The 27,091-nt window shown below is 38.7% G+C and overlaps 1 protein-coding gene across 1 annotated transcript in view; it reads right to left on the bottom strand.

Annotated features, from left to right (window-relative positions):
* The window catches only part of DRD4 (dopamine receptor D4), a 30,689-nt gene extending 9,524 nt beyond the window's left edge, over positions 1-21,165 (bottom strand). The window contains exon 1 of the mRNA XM_058157101.1: positions 20,778-21,165. Within this exon, the coding sequence (XP_058013084.1) occupies positions 20,778-21,038 (261 nt within the window). The 5' untranslated portion in view covers positions 21,039-21,165. The remainder of the gene's footprint in view (positions 1-20,777) is intronic.
* Between the last annotated feature and the right edge of the window lie 5,926 nt (positions 21,166-27,091).

Raw genomic sequence — 27,091 nt, 5'->3', positions numbered from 1 at the left:
ATCGAACGCGTCCAAAAATATTTTACTAGAAGAGTTCTTCGCTCCTCCGAAATCAACAAAATACCTTATACCACCAGGCTTGAAATTCTGGGTTTAGAAAACTTAGAACTCTGCCAACTCCGACATGATCTGTGTTTAACACACAGAATCATCTATTGTAATATCCTTCCTGTAAAAGACTACTTCAGCTTCAATCACAACAATACAAGAGCAAACAATAGATTCAAACTTAATGTCAACCGCTTCAGACTTGATTGCAGAAAATATGACTTTTGTAACAGAGTTGTTAATGCTTGGAACTCACTACCTGACTCTATAGTCTCTACTCAAAACCCCAAAATCTTCAACCAAAAACTGTCTACTATTGACCTCACCCCATTCCTAAGAGGACTATAAGGGGCGTGCATAAGAGCACAAAAGTGCCTACCGTTCCTGTCCTATTGTTCTCTTCATTATAATATTATATGCATACTTTTACTTATACTTTTACTTATATATACTTTTCTCTCATGATGAGTTATTTTTATGTTGATGATTGTATATACTGTTGTGACGAAAATAAATAAATAATTTTTTTTTAAAAAAGATCCTCTTCAACGGCTGACACTATCAAGAGGGTTGCCAGGTTGCAATCAGGCATTCAGAGTTGTAGCTCTAAAACCAGCAATCAAGTGGCAGTGGTGGGTGAAATAGCTGCATCTCCTCCCACACATGCCTGTCTCAGTGCAATCATTCAACCCTCTTTGTTGCTCTACATCATACTAGGAGGCTTACATACTGAAACAAATGAGGGGAGGAAAGAGATAGATGGAAGACACGGGGGGGGGGGAACCTCACCAAACTTGAAAATCAAATATCCAGAATGTGGTATAAAACAATTTTATTCCTGGACCGTGAACACTATGGGTATCAAATGTCATGACTCAGAAGGAGAAAGATTTCTCCAAAGGAGATACAAACAAAGCCAATACAGAGGTGGCTAAAACATCTGCTTTTATCAGTAGCAACTGCAGCACACCTCTATAACCAAATAGTAAATACCAAATCACTTCACAATAAAAATATTCTAGAATCTTCCATTATTATTGTAATATGCACTGATGGCTCCTCTATCTGTTTGTAAAATCTTGGATCATATTAGGAAGAAAGTAAATCACAAAGCCCTGTGCTAATATCACTTAATCCTCACCCTGTTGGTGCTATAAATATTACCTAGGAATGATGTCAGGAGAGATGGCTTATTTACACCTTATAAACTGTAGCTTCATCATTCCTTAACTTTCAATCTGATCGAGGGGTCAGGCTAGGAGAGGACAAATGCCTCAGTATAAGCATTTATTAACTGCCTGAAGATTATCCAGCTCTGACCTGGGATTCCCCAGAAGGCCAGGAACAACTTTTCTTAAAAAAAAAAAAAAAGACTAAAGTGAGATAGTCGAAATCTGCTCCTTACTTCATTTCTGACAGCTTAAGCAAGCCACAATGAGCTGTAATGATAATAACAATGTCAAGCAACTTAACAACATACTACTTAATGTTACCGGATAATAAAAGATCCAACAAAAGGGGTAGTACCAGGCAACAAAAGGGGTAGCACCAGGCGGGTGATTGAGGGAGCCACTCGTGGCTCCCATATAACACCTATCCTGCGCAAGCTGCACTGGCTGCCTGTGGTCTTCCGGGTGCACTTCAAAGTGCTGGTTACCACCTTTAAAGCGCTCCATGTCTTAGGACCGGGTTATCTATGGGATCGCCTTCTGCCACCGTTTTCCTCCCACCGACCCGTGCGCTCCCATAGGGAGGGCCTCCTCAGGGTGCCGTCAGCCAGACAATGTCGGCTGGTGACCCCCAGGGGAAGGGCCTTCTCTGTGGAAGCCCCTACCCTCTGGAACGAGCTTCCCCCAGGACTTCGTCAACTTCCAGATCTCCGGACCTTTCGCCGCGAGCTGAAGACGTATTTATTCTTCCGTGCAGGACTGGCATAGAATTAGTATTTGTATTTGTAATTTTAAATGGGGTTTTATGGTTTATGTATTTTAATTTAGGGGCCAAATTTAATAAGTTTTTTAGCATTGTTTTTATTTGTGTTATATCCATGGATTGTTGATTTTATCTGGCTGTGCACCACCCTGAGTCCTTTGGGAGAAGGGCGGTATAAAAATTATATTATTATTATTATTATTATTATTATTATTATTATTATTATTATTATTATTATTATTATTATTATTAACTATAGGCTAAGTACCTGCTTACAGACAACTTTTAAATTGCTAATTGGCTGGTGGCTGATGCAGTCCAACAGTATCTAGTTGAAAATAATCTCTTTTACCTGAGCAGAGGGGAAACTGCCTGAACAGCACACAAACAAAATATCAACTCCTAATTGACTAGATCATTTTGGAAAACTGCAAGAGAAGGAAGACCAACCTAAATGTAGCTTGGATTGATTACAAAAAGACATTCAATGCTCTGCTACATGATTGGACTACTAAGTGCGTAGAAATAATAGGAGTCTGTAGTTATGGAGTTTCTCAGTTGTCCAGGTCATGGTTGTCCCAAAGATGCTTTTTCAAAAGGCAACTGGACTTTCTGGTTTTTCTTTGAAGATGTTTCGCTTTTCATCCAAGAAGCTTCTTCAGCTCTAACTGGATGGTGGGGAATGGAAGAGCTGAAGAAGTTCTTGAATGAGAAGCAAAATGTCTTTAAAGAAAAAACAGAAAGTCCAGTTGCCTCTTTGGGATAGGAGTCAGTAGAAACATCAGAAGTTTTGGGCAAAGATCGATGGCACAATGGAAGCCACAGTTGCTATTCAATGATGATAGACTAGTAGAGGTTAATATCAAGAGAGGAATCTTTCAAGGAGACTCCCTATCGCCACTGTTGTTTGTCATTGCATTGATTCTTCTTTCAACAATACTGAAGAAATTAAGGTATGGCTATTAAACATCCTTTACATGGATGATCTAAAGAAAAATATTATCTGAAATAGAATGGCTACTGTTCAACCCTATCTGTATTTACAGCCGAGATATTGCAGTGGAGTTTGGACTGAACAAATGTGCCTGTCTTACCATCAATAGAGCAAAAATAGTGAAAACTGAAGGAATCAAGATGCTATATGGAAATAACATCAAGAGTTTGGATGAAGACGATCAAATACCTGGGTATCCTACAAACTGAGAACATCCAGCTGACTGAAGTTGTGAAAAAGATTAGAAGTGAATACATCATGAGACAAAAAAAGATTCTAAAGTCCAAACTCAGTGAAAGAAATACCATCAAGGCAATTAACTCTGGACAATCTCAATTATTAGATACACAGCTGGAATAATGGATTGGACTCAAGCAGAACTAAAGGTTCTGGCTAGTAAAACCAGAAAAATAATGACAATGAATCTTGCCTTTCATCTATGAAGCAACGTTGACAGATTCTATTTAACAAGGAAAATAAGTGGGCATGGAATCTTGCAAATACACCAAACAGTTGAAGAAGAAAAAAGGGCATTGGAAGAATATCTAAAGGAAAGTGAAGATGATGTACTGAAGCTAGTGCACCATGAAGGCTTATGAACAGAGGAAAGACCAAACATTTGGTTTACAAGAAAGACAAAATGAAGAATAATATAGAAATATTAGAAATATGGCAAGGCAAAGTATTACATGGCCAGTAGACAGAAAAACTACCAGGCAAAAGCAGAAAACAAGACCTGGCAGTGGCTAAGAACAAAAAAGTTGAAGAAAGAGACAGACGGGCTAATTCTGGTTGCACAAGATCAAGCCTTAAGAACAAATGCCTACAAAGCCAAAATAGAGACAACAACAAATGAAAACAAATGCTGCCTGTGCAAAGAAGCTGAATAAACAGTGTGTATCTAATTAGCTGCTGCAAGCAGATCTTACAGACTGACTACAAACAACAATGGCAAGATAGAATAGAATAGAATTTTATTGGCCAAGTGTGATTGGACACACAAGGAATTTGTCTTGGTGCATATGCTCTCAGTGTACATAAAAGAAAAGATACCTTCATCAAGGTACAATACTTACAACACTTAATGATAGTCATAGGGTACAAATAAGCAATCAGGAAACAATATCAATATAAATCATAAGGATACCAGCAACAAAGTTACAGTCATACAGTCATAAGTGGAAGGAGATGGGTGATGGGAACAATGAGATTAATAGTGCAGATTTAGTAAATAGTTTGACAGTGTTGAGGGAATTATTTGTTTAGCAGAGTGATGGCCTTCGGGGAAAAAATGTTCTTGTGTCTAGTTGTTCTGGTGTGCAGTGCTCTATTGCGTCGTTTTGAGGGTAGGAGTTGAAACAGTTTATATCCTGGATGTGAGGGATCTGTAAATATTTTCACAGTCCTCTTCTTGATTCATGCAGTATAGAGGTCCTCAATGGAAGGCAAGTTGGTAGCAATTGTTTTTTCTGCAGTTGTAATTATATTAAATATATTATTCTAATTAATCTAAAGATAAAGTAGCATCAATGGCACATTGGAATATCTGCAAAAAATACCACTTGTCTGTAAGCAAGAACTGGTGGGACCCCAAAGTAATAGAATACGAAGAAGCTAAAGTACTCTGGAACTTTACAATTCAAACAGACAAACATTGCCATATCACACCTCAGACTTAATAGCAATCAATAAGAAACACAAGAAAACCTGGATAGTGGATATGGCAATACCTGGAGACAGAATAGAAGAGAATGAATTGGAGAAAATCACAAAATACAAAGATCTGTGAATAGAAGTAAAACCACTCTGGCAAAAGAAAGCAAAAATAGTATCAATAGTAATAGGTGCCTTAGGTGCAATCCCAAAATATGTGGAGCACCACTTGAACACAAAATCACCATCAATCAATTGCAAAAGGCAGCTTTACTTGGAATAACTTACATCCTGCAACAATATCTTTAACACTATGTAGCAACATCTGCCTAGCCTGGGTCATTGTGTAGGGTAGGTGGATAAAAATGCCAAATCCAGTCTAAAACAGCTGGCTAACTGTGTGTGACCAACAATAATAAATTTAAATGCCACCTGACACCCCCCCCCACACTTTGGGCAGTTAGTGGAATACCAACAATACAAGTTAAAATGTAATGATTTATCATCATCCTTAGGCCCTGTGCAGAGCATAATGGGCAGCAAGTGCTTTTCAACAGTTTTGATCATGTGCAGCATCTTCAGCATCATCCCAAGGGACATTAATGATCTCAAGGATCTTCCTTAAGTGTTTGATGCCAAGTTTTCTATGGCTGGCCTCATTTCCTTTTTTCTCCAGGAAGTATCCGACATAGTGGAATTTTTGGAAGCTGGTCTTTAGCATACGTAATGTATAAGTATAATGATTAAAAATATTATATTCATTTCTTCTCCAAGCCTAACTAGTGAAACCATGACTTTGACTCACGAAGAATCATAGAGATTCCATCCTCTTTCAGAAAATACAAAGTTTGAGATTTGCCATTTTAATATTAGCAGACAACACACAAGCATATGATCAAACACACACTTTTCTATCAAATGTGACGAAGCTAAAACTAAAGGGTATGTGCATTTAATTATTCTTCCTTATCTCACCGTGGAAATGATTATTAAAAGAATTAGAAGTCACAGTCAGATAATGATCTTATTAGGACCAATCTTATAACATTTTGAGATCTTCAGATTCTCTTCATCTGTTAAGGGTCTCCACCCCCACCCACCCACCCCCGCAGAAAAAAATAATGAAGGCAGGAAAAGAAAGAAAAGGAAAGCTGACTGGATGAAGCCAGGACCTGAGTCTTAAAATGGGATGGAGGAAGAGTCACAGGATTAAATAAACTAATCAGCTTTTCTCAAGTCCCTCCCATTTTTGTTCCAACTTAAAAGGGCTGGTTTACAAGGTTGCAGTTGATATGTGGAACCATTATGGCACACAATTTCTCTTATTTTGCTGAATATAAAATCAGATGGTCAATCTTTATCAAAACACCAGGTGCTTAACAATCTGAGAGCAAAAGCTAAAAGAATCGTGTCAATTTTTCTATAAGTACAGATAAGATACTGGGGTATGTTTTGAGAGTTTGGCCGAATTGCGTACTGTATTTCTAAACCGAATCCACTTCAGGTTAGCATAACAAATTTTAGCCCCTTTCCAATCTGCCTAATTTGAAGAAAAGAAACAAATGTATTTTCTTCCATCTTTCTGTCTCTGCTGGTGAACAGCTGTAGTGAAATAATCATAAAACCTATGTCCCTTTCAAAGGCACAGGAACAAAGTTTTCAGAGAAAATAGCATCATAAGGATAGCTGCGTTAGATCATTCATACAGTTTTTTTAATTCAGATAGTCTGAATCACGGATTAACCAAATGGATGTGATTTGTGAGGCTTTCCATGTGCACAAAACCTAATCAAGGTTGAAAATAATTAGCCTTAATAAGTTGCACAAATCATCGTCATCCTAGCAGCTGCAGGGTCTACTGATATGTTGCATCAATACAGCTATTAATTTCTATCACACATACAGTACATACAGTAAACAAAGCCTCCAGTGCTGTAAATTCATCTGTTCTCTATGAAGGCCTCTACCACACTGCTGGTCTATAAGGCTCCTGTAAAACTGTCCTGCCAGGGAAAAAACGGGTTTTGCATCAACTTCCTACCAAATTGCAAAGTGAGAGGATAAAGCCACATGGTTGTGATGGCATCCTTCCCTCTGCACATTCGCAGGATAGGTCTTCCAAAACAATTCAGCCTATGCTGTTCTAATGTAATTTTTCATAGGGACATTCAGGTGGTTGTATCTTACTCCTGCTGTGATGCTACCCAGCGGGAATTTCTTATTGCCTGTATAAACCTCTGAGTTACTGCAGTGAAAATGAGGCAGAGAATTTATAATTATAGTACTCTTTTGCCTCACTTCACACATTTGCTGAGTTTCTTTCTGCAAGGGTTAACTGTTCCTTTTGTTTAGGTATAATTCGTTGAATAAGCCTCCACTGGCTACGTCATACATTTTGGAATGTGTGGTTTTTATTAGTTGAAACAGTTCGGTTTGTACAAAGTCAAAACTGAAGAAATCATATTTTATCATGAGTCCTAGTCTTCTTGTTTAACCTCATAATTTAGGGATTACCTAGGCAGAGAATTTGCTTGCTGCTGCTTTTAGGGCACACAACATTTCCCTATTAGCCTAGTCCAGCCACAGCTGAGTTACAAAAATCTAATCTTCACATAAGTGTCTGCAAGGAAATTTGCAAAAGTAGAGCTAACAAGCGTGATCAGAGTCCTGTCCCTTTTAACATGCATGGACATGACACACATATACAAAGGGAAAGACTTTGCCCATGCCAGCCATCTTGAGCTGTTCGATCCCTCTCACATATAGAAGCCCTTATTTACACATGTTATTTGGCAATGCTGTTTGAATAATACACTACCAATCACTAATGGGAATGGCCCACCAAATTAATTTTGAATTAACTTTTAAACCTGTACATCTCCTGATAAGAAAGTTTAATGAAAGGCTTCTCATTGTTAAATATGCAAACACTGATACACACACACACGAATAAACAAACAAACAAACAAACAAACAGCATTTTGCTACCAAGCAGAGCCTAAGGCAATACATAAGCAAACAGCCCAACTTTTTGCAAGTGGATTTGCTGTCTGTTTGTGTGTGTGTGCTCCCAGGAACTGAATCCAGTGCTTTGGGGTCAAAGGGAAGAGCCCACCAGAAATATTTGTTTACCATCATCATACGATAAAACTTACACTGAAACCTAGTACAATGCCAACAAAATATGTACCTATCTGTTTTTCTGAGGAATTTGGGGAAAAAAAGAGGAAAGGCTAAAGAATCAATGTGTTTAACTGAACATCATTCATTTTGATCTTTCCCTTGTTTCTTTTTCCAAAGCAAGTAACAGATCAACTATCCTTCAAAATACTCATAATGGCATATCTAAAAAGTCATCTGCATGGCTGCTGATTCATTTGCACTGGACGTTATTAAAAAAGTACTCAACAAGGATTGATTTTCAAGTCTCATCAAACACAAATAGGCCCTCACTTGACCTGTGCCTAAACATTTTAGCCCAACCCAATAGGCTTACACTAGCTTCTATCATTGGTTCTAATAGAATTTTGTGATTATATTCAGTCTCCTTTTCTTGCTAAATTACATATTATTTTCTATTTAAAATGTTAGTAGGCCATTGCATTCAGAATTATTGCTCCAAGTCAAGCTGAGTTTCGTTATTTCTGGTTTCTAGTCTCCTGGGTGACATGCCCAGTGTTTTAAAGTCCCGGTGTTGTTCTCCATGGATGACAGCATTGGAACTCAATTGAACTTATAATATAAATGTGATATAAATGTGATTAAATAAATAAATAAATAAATAAATAAACTTACTCCCAATTTTCTTTTGAGATGGTAAATGAGAATTGAGCAACCTTTGGATCAGTGTGAAATCCTCTGCCGGTTGCCACCGGTTCGCTGCCTGTGCATGCGCAATGTGCACCAGACACACACTGTGTGCACATGCACAGTACGCACCAAACACGTGCTTCACGTGGAAAAAGGAGCTGTTTGAAGGTAAGTAGAACAGCGAGGGGGAGAAAGCTCTGCTGCGCTATTTACATTAGCTAGAAAGCAGGATTTCCTGTTTTCTAGCGAATATAAATCATGAGGCACAGCTGATCTTCGGAAATATCAGTTCAGATGAACTGGTAGCTTTTTTTTTATCACTACCGGTTCACCCAAACCGGAACAAATTGGTAGCATTTCACCCCTGCTTTGGATGGCCACAGAATCTGTGGAATCACATCTGCAGGTTCAGTTTGCAGAGGTCTTTGGGGGTCCTTGCTTTGTGATAGACTTATTTTGCACTATACAACACAATTTTCACCTATTTCCCAACCAAACTGGGGGTAGCAGACAGCTATGCTTTTAGTGATCATAGTTAGAAGGGATTCTGAGGGCTGTAAAAAAACCAAATCAATTAATTTTAAAAAATCAAAAGGCAAACAATAACCACAGGTTGCCCATCCCTGTGGGGAACCTGCATTTGTGGTTCACATGCCTAAATCTTCTTTCATGTGTGCTATTACAAAGCCTGGTTATTCAGTAATTGCAGTTTTATTAAATACAGTTATTGTCACTGCGGAAAATACAAAATCCCCCCTATTATTATAAAAATAGGGTGAACAGAAACTGCTGTGAAAGATGAGCCTTCAGCCACCAGGATATCTCCTTGTTTTCAAATCCCAGTTTCTCTGTAAGTATCTTCCCTGCATTCTTGTTATCTAGGAAATATTTCTATACTGGAGAATATATTTCCTGTGGAAGCCATAAAATACAATTGCTTCTCAATAAGTATATGTCAGCCAATACAATACATGATTACTTTTCTTTTTCTTTTTGGGAAGGTGAGCATGAAACACATATGATGACATTCAGAACCTGAAAATAGCTCTGCAGTTGCAGATCACATTTGCTGCTATGGGTAATCTTTTAAAACCTTACATTCTGGGTACAAATATGCATAGATTCAAACCATCGTTTCATTTCTTCATGTTTTAGGTACCTAAAAAGCTTGCCCACAAAATTGTTAGTCTTTTCCAATTCTTCTAGTGAAGAGCACAGCTCATTCCTTCCAGAGAAACTGATTTCATAATTTTTTAGTGTCACTGGGCTAAAAGGAAATTGTACCATACTTTCCTTTAGTAGCTTTCCAAAACTGCAGCTTTAAATCAGTTGAGAAAAACAGATTTTTCAGAGAAAGTCGGGATAAGGAAGATGCATCAGATCATACATAATCTGTTCATCATCTGCATCCAACCCATACTGATGGGATTTAATGTCCAAGGAAATCTGCCATTGCAAATAAATTCATTTTGTATCAGTTTTGTATCTCGTAGTAAAATGAGATGGCAAAATATACCATTGTGGTGAAATGGTTAATTGATTTTAAATTTAGGAACTTTGCACATGGCAATGGCTTGAATCGGGCCACAAAATGGATAATGAAGGAAGAAGCAAAATGAAACTGGAAATCCATGCTGCTGTGGCTCTGAAGTCAAATAAAAAGGAAGCCAGTTGTCGAATGGCCAAATGCCATTAATGTTGACTATGCCATTACAGGACAACGTACAAATTGAGACTGAAAATATGATTGCCACATGCTAGTCATGCTCTTCCTTTTAACACTTTTAAGGAAATAGCATGCCTGAATTGGACATTATCACCATGTCTGTCTTGGACAGGTAAAAAGGTAGCCATAGACTCACTCTTGAAGAAGACATCCCTAAATCTAGCAGAGTTGAACAACTTGAGTCTTTTTTCCAACGGTGTTTTTAGGAAGGTTGTTGAAAAGGCAGCAGGGACTCAAGGATTCTGGAGGAAGCAAATTAGCATGTTTTAGACCTGGGCATTGAATGAAAACTGCATTGATCACACTTGTAGTAACCTAAAGTAGGACTTGGAGGAAGGGAGTGTGACCCTTCTGATCCTGCTTGACCTCTTAGCAAAATTTGGGATCATCAGTGGGTATTGAACATTTGAGGTCCTGTTTTATACTATCTCTGCTCCTTCTGACTGGGGAGTTTAAATTAAATTCCAACAAGATGTTATGCCTGTTTGGAAATATAGTTCTATCCCTGGAAGGCATCACATTCCCCTGGAAGAAGCAGGCCTGCCATCTGGGGTTTTCTTGTACTTGCAGTTCCTGGTTGAACAGCAGATAGAAGTGATGGCTAGAACTTTTAGCTAGTTTCAGGTACATCCTGGAGGCAGCCTTTCATGGAGCAGGATGCTTTGGCAACTGTCACTCATCCCTTTCCATTAGCACAATCAGGCATTTTCAGGATAGACTGGATAGAAAACATTTCAACAGGTGCACAAGAATCCAAGAATTTTGACCAGTATCTTTATAGTAGAAAGCCAAAAGAATTCCAGAGACTGTTGTATATCAAAAGGGAGTTCTATTTACAGTGAAATCGAAGTCCAGATTCCTGCAGCTCTTTCTTTTAAACACATAAAGCAAAGAACTAGATGTATCTCTCTTTGATGGAATAAATCGTGACTGTGTTATCTTGTTTTGGTAACTGCCAGATTTTGGTATCTGGCTATTTGCTTCTGAATGTGTGAAAATGTGTGATAAAAGGACAATCACATTCAAAAAAGAGTCTACAACACTTCTTGTACTTACACAAGTTATACAAAAAAGACAATTGGCTTGTGCATAGGTACACAAGAAAAACCACAGTGACTGAGATTCCTCCTTTATACAGCTATCAAAGATGTAGGAACCACTTCTCTCAATCGCATTTTTGTGTGCAGGTTCAAAAGAAGACTTGATCAAGCTCTATTTAGGCATGTGCTTACCCTGAATAAAAATAACCCAGATAAATATATGCAACAAAAGAAGTATAACTCTTTGAAGTGAAAAAAAAATCATTTTAAAATAAGTATGCTACCTCAACCACAGACTTGGGTGTCTCTCTATAAAAAATTTCAAAACATATCATAATTAAAAATGCAACATTCTAGACACAAACTATGAACAAATAAAAATAATCTAGATAAAGGGAGGCAGACTCCAAATAGAAACAAGAAGCACAAGAAAACTAAGAGTAATAAACGAATAAGAATGAATATGGAGGTATTTTTGATTGTTTTGGGGGAAGTTAGGAATTGATGAGAATTGAAGGATTATAATTTAGTTAGGAAGGAAAATTTTTTAGTATATGTTTGCTTTATTTTTACTATACCTTGTGTTTGTTCCGGGAAGTCCGGGGGGGAGGGGGGTTTGGGAAGGGAGAGGGAGGGGAAAGGGGAGGGGAAAGGGGAATTTTGTAAAACTTTTTCAATTTTTTAAAAAAAGAAGGAATATGGAGGAAGAAATAAAAATGATTTCAATAAATATAAATGGTTTAAACACACCAGTCAATGCCATTTCTTACATCCCCGATTTATCTTATTTGAAAACAGAAACTTTGCTACTGAGGACTAAACTATAAGAACACAGAGAACAGACAAGAAAACCAACCAACTGAGAGTTCTCATTCAAGGCAGACGTGACCAGGCTGAAATTATCTTACTTCAGACATGTTATGGGATACATTATGGAAAAGGCTCTAATCCTGGGAAAGATGGAAGGAAAGAGAAGACTATGTCCAGCAGCAAGGTGAATGGATTCAATTAGTGTTGATGAATGCAACTGTTGGAAGATCTGAAGGGAGAGGTCAGGGATAGATCATTATGGGGGAAATCATTATATGCAGTTGTTAGGAGTAAAATCAACAACAATGAATGGCACCAATAAATGGACGGATTAAATGCCCATTATTTGTTGAGACCTTCTGGGATTATCCCCTGAAACCCCCTATATGTGAGTTCTACAATTTCTCACTCAGTGGTGCCATTAAGGTCCTGCTTGTCCAAAATAGTCACTTTGCATTCTGCTATAATGTAAATAAAACGATTTCTACTCATTTTCTTGCAAATGAAAGTGGAAATCCTTTGCAGACTCCTTCATTCAACACCAAAAGATCAGAAGTATTGGGAGTATGGCAGCACATCTAGTTCCATCTTTTTCATTTGCAGTGATTTTATCCTATACACATATAACACTGAATAAATAAATATATAATGGCTTCCTTACATATGTCTCTGCAAAAATAAATGTGTCAGATGGTAAGAAAACAAATTATAAAGTTGGTTATTCCTTTAAAAATTACACACATACCTATTTTGATAAATCATTATTGTTTGTTACAGATTGGATTTAACCTATGGGGATTCTGCAGATGGCCCCAATGAATAGAGCCTGGTTCTCCATCTCATGCAACTGAAATTGCAGAAGTATAAAATATTGTACTCCCGACTTTTATTTACTGTTAGATTCAGCTGCTCAATTAAATGAAAATTAAGAATCTCCTAAAAATTAGAGGTGGCAGACGTGATTTCTCTAGAATTAAAATGAAACTTCAGATTTCTAAACTTTCCCACCAAATAAGCCATTAAATATCAGAGTGTCTAGCCATTTTTCTGCACAAATATTCTGATGTTAAGCAAAACATTTAACCATTATTTTTATCTAATTAGTGAGGAAAGAACTAAATTGGAAAGCTGAATATAAGCCAGGAAAGAAAAGGTGGATTCCCAGGAAATTATGGTCAATTGTCTATGATGTTCCAAATCCTCCCTCTTGCACGACTATTTTATAATTTGCTCTGAATTCTATAGGTTTTACTCCAGCTGCATGCAATGGGAAATCAAAGAAACTGAAGTTCAACCCTTTGGAGACTTGAAAATTCTGTTATGAGTATTAGTACAGTTAATACAGTCTTAGATTACAGAGATAGTATCACTATCTTCTTATGTTAACAAAGGGAAATATTTATCCATTCTGGCAAAACAGTCCAAATGTAATGTAAGCCAAGAAGGTGCAATCAAGCGAAAGTCTTGGCTAGGGCAAAAGATGGGTAGTGCTCAGTCAAGATACAGATTTCTAAAAACAGAGAAGAGGAATGCTCTGTGTATATATGTGAAGGAAGAGAAAACTTTCAGGACCCTGGACAGAGCCCAGAATTCAAGGTGGCATTCAGTTAAAACCAAAGTTTTGATTTTTTTTAAAATATTCAATAAAGTTTACTGTGTTTCTACATAGAGGCTGATCTCAGAAGCTAATCCCTAGTTTATAGCTGGTTGTAAAACTGTGTGGGATTCTTAAAGCTGTTGGCTAGACTGGAAAATTGAAAAAACACATTTCAGAAGACAGCAATAGTAAGACAGAAAATGGCATAGGTAGAATCCCCAGGAGTTGAGCTCCACTTAAATATTGCCTTTTACTTCTCAAAGGTGCAGAAACTTAAATGGGAGTCCCTTGGCTTGAAACCTTCCATTCCACTGTGTCTCCATGAAGACAATTTATGTCAGGCTCTCTCTAGAACTGAGCTCTAAGACTGGATCCTCTGGGGATCCAGACTGAAGGTTCTTTAACCGAGGGCATTTTGGGTTGAATAACAGATTCAGGGTCTCTACAGTCCACACCACCAGTTCCTCCACATCTGCATTGCCATTTCCCGCCTATGAAATCAAAAGATAGTGAACTCTTTATTAGTAAGAATCTTATTTGGAAAGTAATGTGATCTGCAGTGACTCTGATTTACCAGAAATGGAGTTAACAAAAAACTATATAGAGGGGAAAAAAATAAAGTGTGATATATGACACTGTGTGTATTCTATTTCACAAAACCAGTAAATCCCTGCTGGGTAGATCAAACTTTCCTTTTGAATGACAAATTAAATCAGGTCCATTGCTTATCAGCAAGCAAAGATTTAAAAACTCCAAGAAGGGAATTGCTTAGCCAATCACTGATGATTCAGGCTCCTCTTTTTCCTAATGAACTGTATTAAAAATAACTTCTTAAGTAGTTAACTCAAACTTGCCTCAATAGGCAGTAGCAGCCTAGCAGGGAAAAGACTATTAAATTGACCACCCGCTGGCTTTACCTTTTATCCAATACCAATAGAACTCACAGTACAATGATAAAAAATTGCTACTAGGATTGTAATAGAGAAAACCATACCATGTTGTTCTGCTTACTCCAAATTGCTTGCAGTAGAATTTCTCTACTCAGGCATGAAGAAATAAATGAGACTTTGGGGATACCAGAAAAGCTGTCAACCCTTCTAGATGGAACTATAATGCTAGTAATATTTGGTATTTAAAGACCTGAAGTGTTATCTAAGAAAAGTACACATATCTACACACAAACCAAGCTGAGGTACCCAGTGTAAAGTCTACATTTTAGCTCTCACAGATGAGAGGAAAATAATATACTTTTAAAGGATTCTGAAATTGGAATATGCTCTTAATACCGACACTCTTAACCATGGTAACTGCATTAAAGGCAGTGGGATTAGAGATAAATTATCTCTTATTCTTGTGCACAATGCACAAATGCCTTCTCTGTGTGGGCCTTACAGTGTCACATATACACCAACATTAACTGGGGCAATCAATGAATGATATATCTCTGGTGAAATGTTCTGATTCTATTCTCTCTTTCTCACAAACATCATCTATTCCAACTGGGAATATCTACATATAATAAGGTCTAAGCTTACTCTTTCAAGAAATTCAAACCAAGCCAATAAAACTTAATTATTGTATCAAGTAGGATTTATTTGACGGGGAAGCTGCTCAATGAACCCAGTGCAGCAATGTGATGAAAACATTCTGGATCAGATAATCTGACCAGGGGGGGAAAAAACATCTGAGATGATTAAACATCAGTATTGCTCTTGCTGAAATAAGTGCTATACAACAGAGCAAAGCATAAGCATGTAATATTAGTTGATATGTTATTTTTGACCATCAAACTTGCAATCATATATTGCTCACTGATCTGGGAGCAAAATCCAGTGGACACTCTTATTCCCAGGTCATACTACTTACTTATTTCCAAACAAGGTTGCGTTGTTGCTTATAATATTCACTGATGCCTGTGAAAGCTACAATTCCGCATGAATAAAAATATAAACAGACTTCTTTTAAACTACCCAATGTTCTATTCAAAGACAAAAGATAATAACCCAGTTCTGCAAATGAGAGAGTCACATTCAAAATCTATATTTAAAAACAAAGCGATATAAAATTAGAAGTGCACTCTGGATAGGAAGGAGTCTCTACAGTGTTCAAAAAACCGTTTTCGCCTTTAATCCATGATATTATACAACATTGCAGCAGAAAAAAGGCACACCTTGATCATAGGGTATAATTATTCTTAAAGAAAAAGAGAACATTTTCACACATAAAGGGTACAAAAGTAAATTCTCTAAAGAAGATAAACTGCATCCCAGAAAAATGGCAGAGAAGAAACTACTCTGGATACACCCACCAGTTGCAGGAAAAATAATTATAATTTATTTTACTTTCCCCTTCAAAAAGGCTATTCAGTTCAAATTGCAGAAACCCAAGGGAAGTACACCTGCCATCAGCAAGAAAACCACAAGCCATTGGGAAGATGCATCCTGTATTCCGCCCCCTCTGGAAATATCCACATTGGCAAAGGGGAACAAACATCATCCATCAGCTAGAGAAGGCACTGCAAACAGAATTTCTTTCTTTCCTTCATAAAGAAAAGACTGTATCAAAACAACCCCCTCGATTTGCCCATTGGTACAGAATTAAAGGTATTTTCTTAAGAGTGTAGGATGACATAAATTATCTCTTATTCTTGTAAATGTATTCACTGCCTTCCCCATTAAATGAAGCCACCAGTCCTTCGTGTTACCTGATATTGCTCTTCTCATTGGGACATGAAGTCCTACCACTTAAGCACTGAGGTTTCCAACAGACTAGAAAATTTTCTAAAGGTTAGGAGGAAAAATCAGAACACAACTGATTTTCTTCCTTAATCATCCCTTGTTTTGGCCACTTAAGTACTAGTGCATTTTTGAGGACAGATGTATATAAACGTTATTCGCTGAACTGAACATAGGTCTGTTTTCAAAGGCTGCAAAACCTGAAAGACTATCAAATATCTCAAATGAAATGGTAGATGGGTTGCATGCTGTTGAATGAACCATAGATGGTTCAGATTTGCCAGCATAAGCTAACAACCACTAAGATGATTCACACTTCTGTCTTTTTTATTTGCTGTTGACTCTTTACTTCCAGGACATACTAATCTCTTAAACCTTTAGCAAATCTTTCTGGCCCTCATGCTGGTTTCTTAATATACAGAATTGCATTTGGCTTTGATTGAAAATTACAAAGCAGCATTTGATTTGGTTTCATTCTACCTCAGCTGTTGCAGTGTTCACCGACTTGCAAATATCATTCACAAATAGGGCAATGTCTTCATTGTTTCAGAGATCCACTGCTGTAATAAAGCTAGATGGTGTATTCTAACCCCAATAAGCAAAGTTCCTTGTATTGATTTTTCTTTAGCCTTGGAAACTGCAGAAAGCCGTATCTTTTCCAGAATAAAATTCATTGAAACACATGTACAGGGACTCAAAGGGCCGCTGCATCTTTTGGTTTAGTTAAATGGAATCCGAGGCTGTGCTCTCCACATCATTACAGAATACCCTCGTTCATTAAACACATGCATGGAATAATGTTTTAGCGCTCATCGAGCTCCTTTTCTTTTTTAAATGAGATGTACCCTTGGAAACATGAGTGCTTTTTTCATCTAATAACAGCCTGTTAAGATAATGGATAATAATAGGGTGCGATGAATGTCGCATCACTGTTTCTAATTCACATTCTAATACATATTCCTGACATTCAATCTATCCCACATTTAGCTCCCCTCACATGATTTCCATTAACTTCAAATGATTTTGAATCAGATCTAAGAAGGATTGTCACATCTATTTTGGACAATATTTTTAGTGAAGCTGAAAACAGAGACCTTCTATGCGCACATACTGTACTTTGAAGTATGACAAAATTATCATTACCGTATATACTCGAATATAAGCCGATCCGAGTATAAGCCGAGGTCCCCAATTTTACCCCAAAAACTGGGGTAAACTGGGGACTCGAGTATAAGCCGAGGGTGGGAAATGAGGCACCTACCGGTTGGGGAAAGCCTCCCTCCCTCAGCTGAGAAGGCTGGCGGCTCCCTGCCCGCCTCTCACTGCACCGGCAGGGCTCCCGTCCGGTAAAATGTAAAAAAAAGAAAAAAAAAAACTCGAGTATAAGCCGTATATACTCGAGTATAAGCCGAGGGGCTTAAAAAAAAAAAACCTCGAGTATAAGCCGTATAGACCCGAGTATAAGCTGAGGGGACGTTTTTCAGCACAAAAAACGTGCTGAAAAACTCGGCTTATACTCGAGTATATACGGTACTCCAAAAATGAACATCAGAAAGGAAAGGTACCCATATTTCCCCCAGTCACTAATTCTAGCTACTCCCAAACTTTTATCTCTGAAACTCCCTTATATGGCTTACAAATGCTCAGCTTTGGAACCAGATATCTTCCATATCTAGAGATAACATTTGACATGTTTGGTTTGCCAAACATTATAGAGTCGCCTGTTACTGCAGATTTTTAAAGAATGTTTAGTCTCCAACTAGTGTAAATCTCTCATGTATCAACTAGCTGACTTAATGATAATTATCATTAAGAATCCTGTTATTTTTCTGAATTTCAAATTATCCAGGTGTTTTCCATTAGACCTATGTTCCATTGTCAGGAAATTTTAAACCACATCCTTTAGCATACCTCACTTCCTAGAGTGGGATTTATTTTTGAGTAAACATGTTTTGGATTAAATCATGCTTCTATTAAACACTGTCTTTAACAGTGGTTAAAGACACATTAGTCTAGGTTTTCTATTATGTGACCCATTTCTTCAAATTACTTAATGGAAGCTTGTGCAACAGGGCATGGAAAGATTACTACAGTTTAGCTCTTTAAGATTAGCTAGCACTTAAGCAATACTGCATCTGGCCCAAAAATATCTAAACAGAAAGGCCACTTAAAAATTCTTAAGGCAAACCTTTAAGCTTCCAATTTCTCATATCTAAAAAGATAACCATAATACATCTATCCAAAGAAAGTCTGTTAAAACAACACAATTCCTCCTCCTAAATCAGGTTAAGGTTCTATGCATTTAATCCCAAGATTATGATTGTTACGCTATTTTTGTGGGCATTTTAATTATTGTTCTAATTGCATTTATTGAATTGTGCTTATATCTTAACTTCCTTCCAAAGAGATCAGAACAATGCAGTTTCATATGCATTCCTTCACATTATTTTCAGGGCATGAAAGAATGACCCAAGTTTATTCCACAGCTGCTTTATCAAGTGAAATTTTGAAAGGGATTTCTCCAACTTTGAACTGATACTCTTTTGATGGACAGCTAACATCAAAAACATCATTAAAAAAGGACAACAAAGAATGTTCTTTCTGCGCCAACTCAGTAAGCTCAAACTGCCCAAGGAGCTGCTGATCCAGTTCTACAGAGGAATTATTGAGTCTGTCATTTGCACCTCTATAACTGTCTGGTTCGGTTCTGCAACCCAACAAGAAAAACACAGACTTCAGAGGATAATTAGAACTGCAGAAAAAATAATTGCTACCAACTTGCCTTCCATTGAGGACCTGTATACTGCACGAATCAAGAAGAGAGCCGTGAAAATATTTGCAGATCCCTCGCATCCTGGACATAAACTGTTTCAACTCCTACCCTCAAAACGACGCTATAGAGCACTGCACACCAGAACAACTAGACACAAGAACAGTTTTTTCCCGAAGGCCATCACTCTGCTAAACAAATAATTCCCTCAACACTGTCAGACTATTTACTGAATCTGCACTACTATTAATCGTTTCATAGTTCCCATCACCAATCTCTTTCCACTTATGACTGTATGACTATAACTTGTTGCTGGCAATCCTTATGATTTATATTGATATATTGATCATCAATTGTGTTGTAAATGTTGTACCTTGATGAACGTATCTTTTCTTTTATGTACACTGAGAGCATATGCACCAAGACAAATTCCTTGTGTGTCCAATCACACTTGGCCAATAAAATTCTATTCTATTCTATTCTATTCTATTCTATTCTATTCAGACCATCACCCTAATTACTCTCCAGAAGAAAGTAACTCTGCTCATATAATCTTTGTTAGAGTCAAATAATGAATACAATCATGCCAACTGACTCTTCTTCCATCACCTTGTCCGCCGGGAGACCACAAGAGTTCAGTGAATGCTAGAAATCCCCAACCTTCCTTCTCCCAGTGGACAAGCTCATATCCTTGCTTGTCAGGAGCTTCTGACACAGTCCACACCTGACCCAAAAGGTCCTAATATATCATGTGCCTTCAAACTATAGTTCTAGTTTAGGAAGCAAATGTACCTAATATCTTTAAGAAAAATACATTTTATAGTGCAAATTTAATAAAAATAATTTATTAATTCCACCTCTGACTGTTTAGCAATCTTTTAGTAGGAATAGATAAAAGAGGGGAGAAGTAATGAGAAAATCTGAAAGGGTTCTAAAAGGAATATGATGTGATGAAGACCCTTGTAAAATATCATGAATGAGGCAAGGTACTTGCGAGAGAGAAGCTTTATCTGGAAATAAAATCACTCTGGGCTGGTTCCCAGGATATACTGTGGTTTCCACCAACGCTGAATTGACTGCAATACTGATGTCCCATTGCTTCCCCTTAAAGTTACAGGTGTCCGGAAAATGCAGCAACCTACACATTACAAAGGCTATATAGCCCATGGCGGCTCTGCTGTCAACCACTGTAATCAACAAGTAGTAGCGCACACTAAATCTAACCAAACAATAATATTTACATTCTGTGAGTTTGGACATTAAAACCACCAACCCTTTTAAGGAAGGTAGCAACTTAGCCCTTTTTCAATTCTGGGTTTCCATGATGTATGCTATCCTAAAGTTTACATCTTCCCCAAGTCCCAGTAAATTCAATGGAATCTACAACCAGGTGGGGAGTGCCATCTTATAACAACATTATACAATGAAACGTTTAGGATTCAGTTCTTCCCCCCCCCTCTCTCCCACGCTTATTTACAATTGCATCAGATTACCAGGTCACAAAGGGGCACTTTAAAACCCCAATAATCAGATATACAACATATCTCGAACCGTGGAGGTAGCTTCCCCCCCCCCTTTCTTAAGGAAAAAAAACGATCGCACCATAAACCGTCAGTAGAGTTGGAAGAAGTTAAAGAGCGCTGGGGGTGGGGGTGTCTTTACCTCGGAATAGACGTAAAGAGGCAGCACCAAGATGGCTAAAAGGAGGTCGGCCACGGCGAGGCTGACGATGAAGTAATTGGTGGTGGTCTTCAGCGCTTTCTCCGTGCAGACGCTGAGGCAGACGAGCAAGTTCCCGCTGATGATAAAGAGGATGAGGAAGGTTCCCAAGGCCAAGGCGGCGTAGTTGCGGCCCGGGTCCTGTCCAGGAAGACGGTAGGTGCTGTTGGAAGAGAGATGGTCTTCCGTGCTGTTGGCCCCCATGGCCCTCTCCCGCCCAAGCGCCTTCTCGCCTGCCTGCCTGCCTTCTTTCGGCGGTTGGGAGCAAAGCGGCCGCCCACCTCACCCGGTGGAAGCGCAACGGTCCGCTCGAACTTGGCCGGCGATAGAGTCACCTTTCCCGGCAGCTGGGCTGGCGGGAGGCAGTACCCAGGCTGCCCCACTCCATCTCCGAAACGACCGAGCCGCTTGTGCCCCGACCCAGCCCAAGCCGGTCTACTACTCCCGCCGCCGCTACTGAGTAGGTGGGTGGGTGGAGGAGAGCTTCGCCCTAGTAGTCCTTCCCGGAACTTGTCTTTAAGTTAAAAATTGTCACCCTTCGCCCGTTCCACGCCCATTCCGCGCCTTAGCCGGGCGCGGTCCAAACTAACCCCCATCCACCCACCACTCGAGTTCCGCGGAGCTCACTCCGGCCGCCACCCGAAACCGCCCTTCCGTACTCCCGAAACAAAAAAGGGAGAATAGCTGGCGCGGCTCTCTGGAATTCTTGCCGACTTTCCCCCGCTTCTGCTTATACGGGCAGGAGGGCCAGCCTTGCACGGCGCCACAAGTGGGTCGCCTCCAAGAGGAAAGTAAGCTGATTAGGGCGCGGGGAGAGAGGGAGAGAGAGAGAGAGAGAGAGAGAGAGAGAGAGAGAGAGAGAGAGAGAGTCCTGCTGCGGAGCCGGTCGATTCGCTTAGCCAATCAGCAGCGGCCTGAGGTGCAGATAGGACGACCGGCGGACCTTCCTGAGTCGGCTCAACGCCCGACGCAAGTTCGCGCCCAAATTTGCCTCCCTTTATCTCCAGCCTAACTCTGACAGACGGAGGCGCGCTGGCGCTCCTGGGAGATTCTTCCAGGATAGGGGGCTGCACCTTTTCCCATCAAAGAGCGAGGAAGCCGTTGCTTTCCCAGGCCGGCACCCCCTGATAATGGTTCTGCGAGCCGGGTGACCGCTCCCGCCGCGTGGTTAGCAGCAGAGCAAGACGACTTCTGCCTCGTCTCGGCTGAGTTAACAAGCGGAAAGAGGCTGCTGAGCTGAAGGAGACGGAGGAAATCCGGACATATATAGGTTTCCCCGCTCCGAGTGTGAAGTTCGCGTGGACAAAAGAGAGGCAACATTCCTGCTTTGGAATTAGTCTTCCAGCAAATACCAAGGGAGGGAGGAGCAGGTCGGCTACAGGATGGTAGCTGCCTTTCTTTAAGAATCTCGACGTCGCTCATCCTTAAAAAGCTGTGCAGCATTTGGCCCTGCCCTGCCAGATGATACTGCGGCGTTGTTGTTTTTTTATAAAGAGTTAAACAACTTTCTTGGTCCGGATATAAGAGCCGTGAAAAGAGGCTCCGTACCGACCCCTCCCAGATGCGTGGGAGCAATTGTGGGGCGCCGATGTGGCATGACTGTCAATTAACTTTCGACACGGCGATCAAGGGGCTCGTTGTGGTAGTAGTAATCCGAGGAGGAGGATGACACATGTTTTGTAGATCCATGGGCCTGGCACTGCGCAAAAGATTTGTTCCTCCTGGTCCCATGGTGATGCAGAAGATAGGGAAAACCTCTTCCATCTTCTAGAATTTGCTCAACTGCTCAGGTTTGTGGGATTCCATTAGGACATTGACCCCCGCCAACAAAGGGCTCTTGGGTCAATTTGTGAATCTTTCCAGTTACCAATTCCGATGTAGAAAAAAAAAGAAAAGAAATATTCCAAATGGAAAAATAAAATATTCCTATAATATAGTCCAGGCTGGAATTTGTTGTGGGTTTCGTTCCTGGATAGAATCGGGGGGTTATTAATAAGCGAGTCAGAATACGGCTGAAGATGTTAGGACACCATTTACAATTCTGTAATCCCAAATCTTGTGGCTCCTTCAGAAAGAGCCCTTGAACCTGAGGAAGGAATAGTGCTTATGCAGACGAACCTGCACATCATCAAAGACAAAATGCCTTTTTCCCCAGAATAGTTGCTTTATTCATATGTAGATTTAATTAATTATAACTCATGATTACAATTATATTTTAAGTGATTCATCAAGTGGCAGGCCTAAATCATATTTTATTTTTTAAAAGGCTTCTTAGTTTAATCACCATGCCTCTATTAAACTCCACTTTTTTTTTTTTTACACTGACTGATTTCTAGGTGATCTCAGAATCAGTGTTTGATTGAAACATCTTTTAGGTGTTTAATTAATAACAGCCTTAAAGAGAAATGAGAGATAAAGTATCATTCAGAAACTTTTTGTGACACCAGTACATTTGATGCGTAAGGGAAGAGCAGAGGTGCCTGAAGAAAATTTGCTTTCCAGTATTACCAGAGAATTGGTCCAGTTTGCCCAGTGCACTAGCCAAAGTATGATTTACTTGAGTTTGGCTTAGTATGATATTAGACTCATCTTTTATTCTGATCCGTGCGTTACCATGTTAATGTTAATTCAGTTAGTTGTGCTTTATTTAAACTGTGACTAAATGTAACCTGAACGGAAGGTTGGTTTTTTTCCTCCAAATAATTTTCCTTTAAAATAGGAGCATTTTAGATTTCTTATGTCTATCATCATGGAAGGCAGATAAGTTTTTGTTTTTATTTTCTGATATTCTAGTTTTGAGTAGTTTAAACTCAGCAACATTATTAATTATCCTTTAAGAAAAAACAACAGAATAGAATATTATGTTCTTAAAACTAGCAGCAGAACAGAGAGACATTTTAAATAACCATTCTTGTGTTCATTAACAGAATTATAAAAAATTACATGCAAATTATTACATTTAGTACATATTAATTTTATGTACATTTTTATTGAGTCAAAAATTTGTATCCTGCTCTTGTAAATTACATCTAATGAAGATATTATTGCTTCCAATTTTTTTTAGAAACACTGAATTCTCATTTGGATGGCCTTAATCATCAGTGCTGAAAAGTTCTATCTTTCCCCTATTTAAATCCTGGGGGAAATGCTGAATGACACGCTGATAAATAAACTGCCTCTTTAAAACTGATTATCAAAGGGATATTGGAGCCAAAATAGATTACTTGATAGTAAACAGAAAATATGCCTCTTTATAAGTAGGGATAATGATTTCCACCCTTATTCTGATTAGGGATGATAAATTATCATTCATTTCTTCAAATGCATATGAGATTGTTTGTTTTAAATATCCTTTTATGTTTTGTGAGATGGACAAATTATTATTTTGAAGAGGATTTAATTAATACCTCTTACGTTGGCAGTACATTTCTTGCTACTTAATAGTATTCCCATTGTATTTCAGACAGAAAAGGGGGTAACTAATCAGTCTCACTGCCATTCCCTAACGGTTAACCCCTATATTTGTTGCCTGACACATTTGGTCCACTCAACCTATTAGTGGCACTGATCCAGTTTGTTGATAAATACAATGGCATTATCCAGTTAAGAGTTCTTTAAATTGTGACTCTCCATCCTTTATATGAGAAGATAAAAGTATGGTGGCCGTGAATTTGGAGTGATGGCTCTAATGCTGGGAAAGGTATAAGGAAAGAAGAGGATGACCAGCAGTGAGGTGAATGGACACAGTGGCCATGGATGCACCATTGGGAGACTCCAAAAGCCAGTTTAGGGATAGATCACCACAGAGAAAAACTGTCTATGTGGTCACTATGAGTCAAAACAACTTTATGGCACTCTCAAAATAGATTAGTGATGGAAAATCTTCAATTCAAATCTCATCTTTGTGAAGCAATTTCCTAAAGTAAGCTTAAGGCCACTTGCTAGTCCTTTACTTTTGTCTGCAAGAGGACAGTAATAGGAGCATACACCATTTTATTGATTCACTTGGAGCCTGGACCTGCTTCCTCTGCTCCAGTTGTTTCTCTTATTGTCAGGTTTCCAAGGTTTTGGATGATCTTTTGCTGTCAGTGTCAGGAGGTCCATTCTGGCTGATTTTGAATCCTGAGGGAATTGTCTCTCATACACCATGTTCTACCAAATCATTTCCAAAAAGCATAGCATATGGGCAGTTCTATAGTATATATAGTATATATTATCACATATACTAATCTATTCCTACCTTAATAGACATGGTCAATTTTTTTTTACAGTTCTCCAGAAAGTGCTCTAGATCCTCACCTTGTATTCTGAAAACATACACCCTTCCTTGAGAGCTGCTGGAACAATTGGACTGGTTGTCCCAAAGCTGCTTTTCCAAAAGGCGACTGGACTTTCTTGGGTTTTTCTTTGAAAACATTTCGCTTCTCATCCAAGAAACTTTTTCAGTTCAGAAATGAAGAAGCATCTTGGATGAGAAGTGAAAAGCACTCTTCGGACAAGCATGACCTGGATGATTGAGGATCTCAATTTACTGACATTTACTGAATTGGTTTCGGAAGAGGACATCCACTGTTTAGTCTCCCAATTAAAGAGAATATTGAGAAAAAATGAAAAAGAAGGGAGGCTTATGTGTTCCAGCATCAATAGCAATTTTTCTCTCTTCTCCCAATTTTTCTCTCTCCCCACTCTGGATTACTCTCCACTTATCCCATTACCTCATTATGGAGTGAGCAGGGCTGAGACAACAAGGTAGCTGATTGGAAGTCTCATCCATCCTTTTCTAGAAACCTTTTGGGTCTGCCCTCACTGACCCTGCATCCCGTTCAGAATATCATTTTCTGCTGCCACCACCTGTCTCCCAAGGGAATGCCTCTTGATGTCCTTCCCTTATGTCCAAAGAATGAGGAGTGGGGGAAGGCTCCCACACCCTGTTGGATTTTTGGTGAATAAAGAGATAAGCACACATAGAAGAACTGAACTTTTAATTTACCTTGTTTTCTTAAGGTTAACCTGAATCTCAAAACAAAGTTGTCCATTTTTTTTCCTTCCTACTTCACCCAGCCTCTTACAGTATTTCAGCCATTCATAAAGTTGTTGCAGGGATGATATACCCTGCTTGGACTCAGCAACGTCCTTCCCTGTTTTGCTGGAGTTCTAGCTCTGATTTTAAAAGAATAAAGCTTTTTCCTATCCAGAAGAAAAAGGACTGTTTCTGCCTTTGCTTTCAATGAAAGAAGTCATGGCTTCCCCAGTGTTGATTCTGCTTGGGATGAAAAAATGAGTGTTTTTCCTTCCTTCCTTCCTTCCTTCCTTCCTTCCTTCCTTCCTTCCTTCCTTCCTCCCTCCCTCCCTTCCTCCCTCCCTCCCTCCCTCCCTCCATCAGAAATCCCTATAACTGCAGACTGGTACCAGTATTACAACAGAGCTTTAACTAGTTTATAAGAAGGATTACAGAATTCATACATGCTACCTTGAAAACACAAAATGCATTAAAAGAAGTCCTATGAAAAACGGCAAGAAATCAAACATGTCAGCCACAGATGTGGTGGTATGGAATCACTATTTCTCTCTATCTCCCCTTCAAAAGACAGCAGACATATCTTTAAAAACCCAGACATGGATTTCCAAATGTTTTTTCACACCCAGAATGAGCTGCAGTTGGCACATTTAGCAAAATATCAATTTGGTATTGGTACTAGAAAGCAGACTATTCAATTCCAAATAAGTATAGATTTGGGGCATAGAGTGATTGCCTATACAATACATTGTTTATTCCACCCCCTTTAATTTTTCATCCATCTTTTATTAATTTTCTACTAACATTTTAAACGTGCAAAATTACAGATCTTTCCCCCCAAATTATATGCTAATGTTATTCATTTTTTAACGTATAACAAGAATTTATTGTATTGCATGTGCATATAATTCACAATCTCCTGAGCATTTAGGAACAGACAGTATGACATTCTTTGTTATAGTTAAGCAATCTCAAGAAACAATATTTTAAAACTTATATCTAAATATGCAAGATAAAGACAATTTCTCAGCAAAGTTAGAAAAAGGATGTGTAATAATTCTTGAGTAGGTGAAACGGATCAAACTTATTTTCAGTGCTATAAATAAAAAAATGCTTTTCTGATGTTCTTTTTCTCAGGCAAAGTAGTCATAACTATTTTTACTCATCTATTATTTTTTATCAAAGTTGTTGCCTACCCCAAACCCCAGTGCCTGACTTTTTAAATGAGACTTTACTGATG

This window comes from Ahaetulla prasina, chromosome 1, assembly GCF_028640845.1.
Source record: "Ahaetulla prasina isolate Xishuangbanna chromosome 1, ASM2864084v1, whole genome shotgun sequence".
Classification (NCBI taxonomy): domain Eukaryota; kingdom Metazoa; phylum Chordata; class Lepidosauria; order Squamata; family Colubridae; genus Ahaetulla; species Ahaetulla prasina.
The sequence above is the reverse complement of the archived record's forward strand: the minus strand, read 5'-3'. Positions and strand labels throughout refer to the sequence as shown.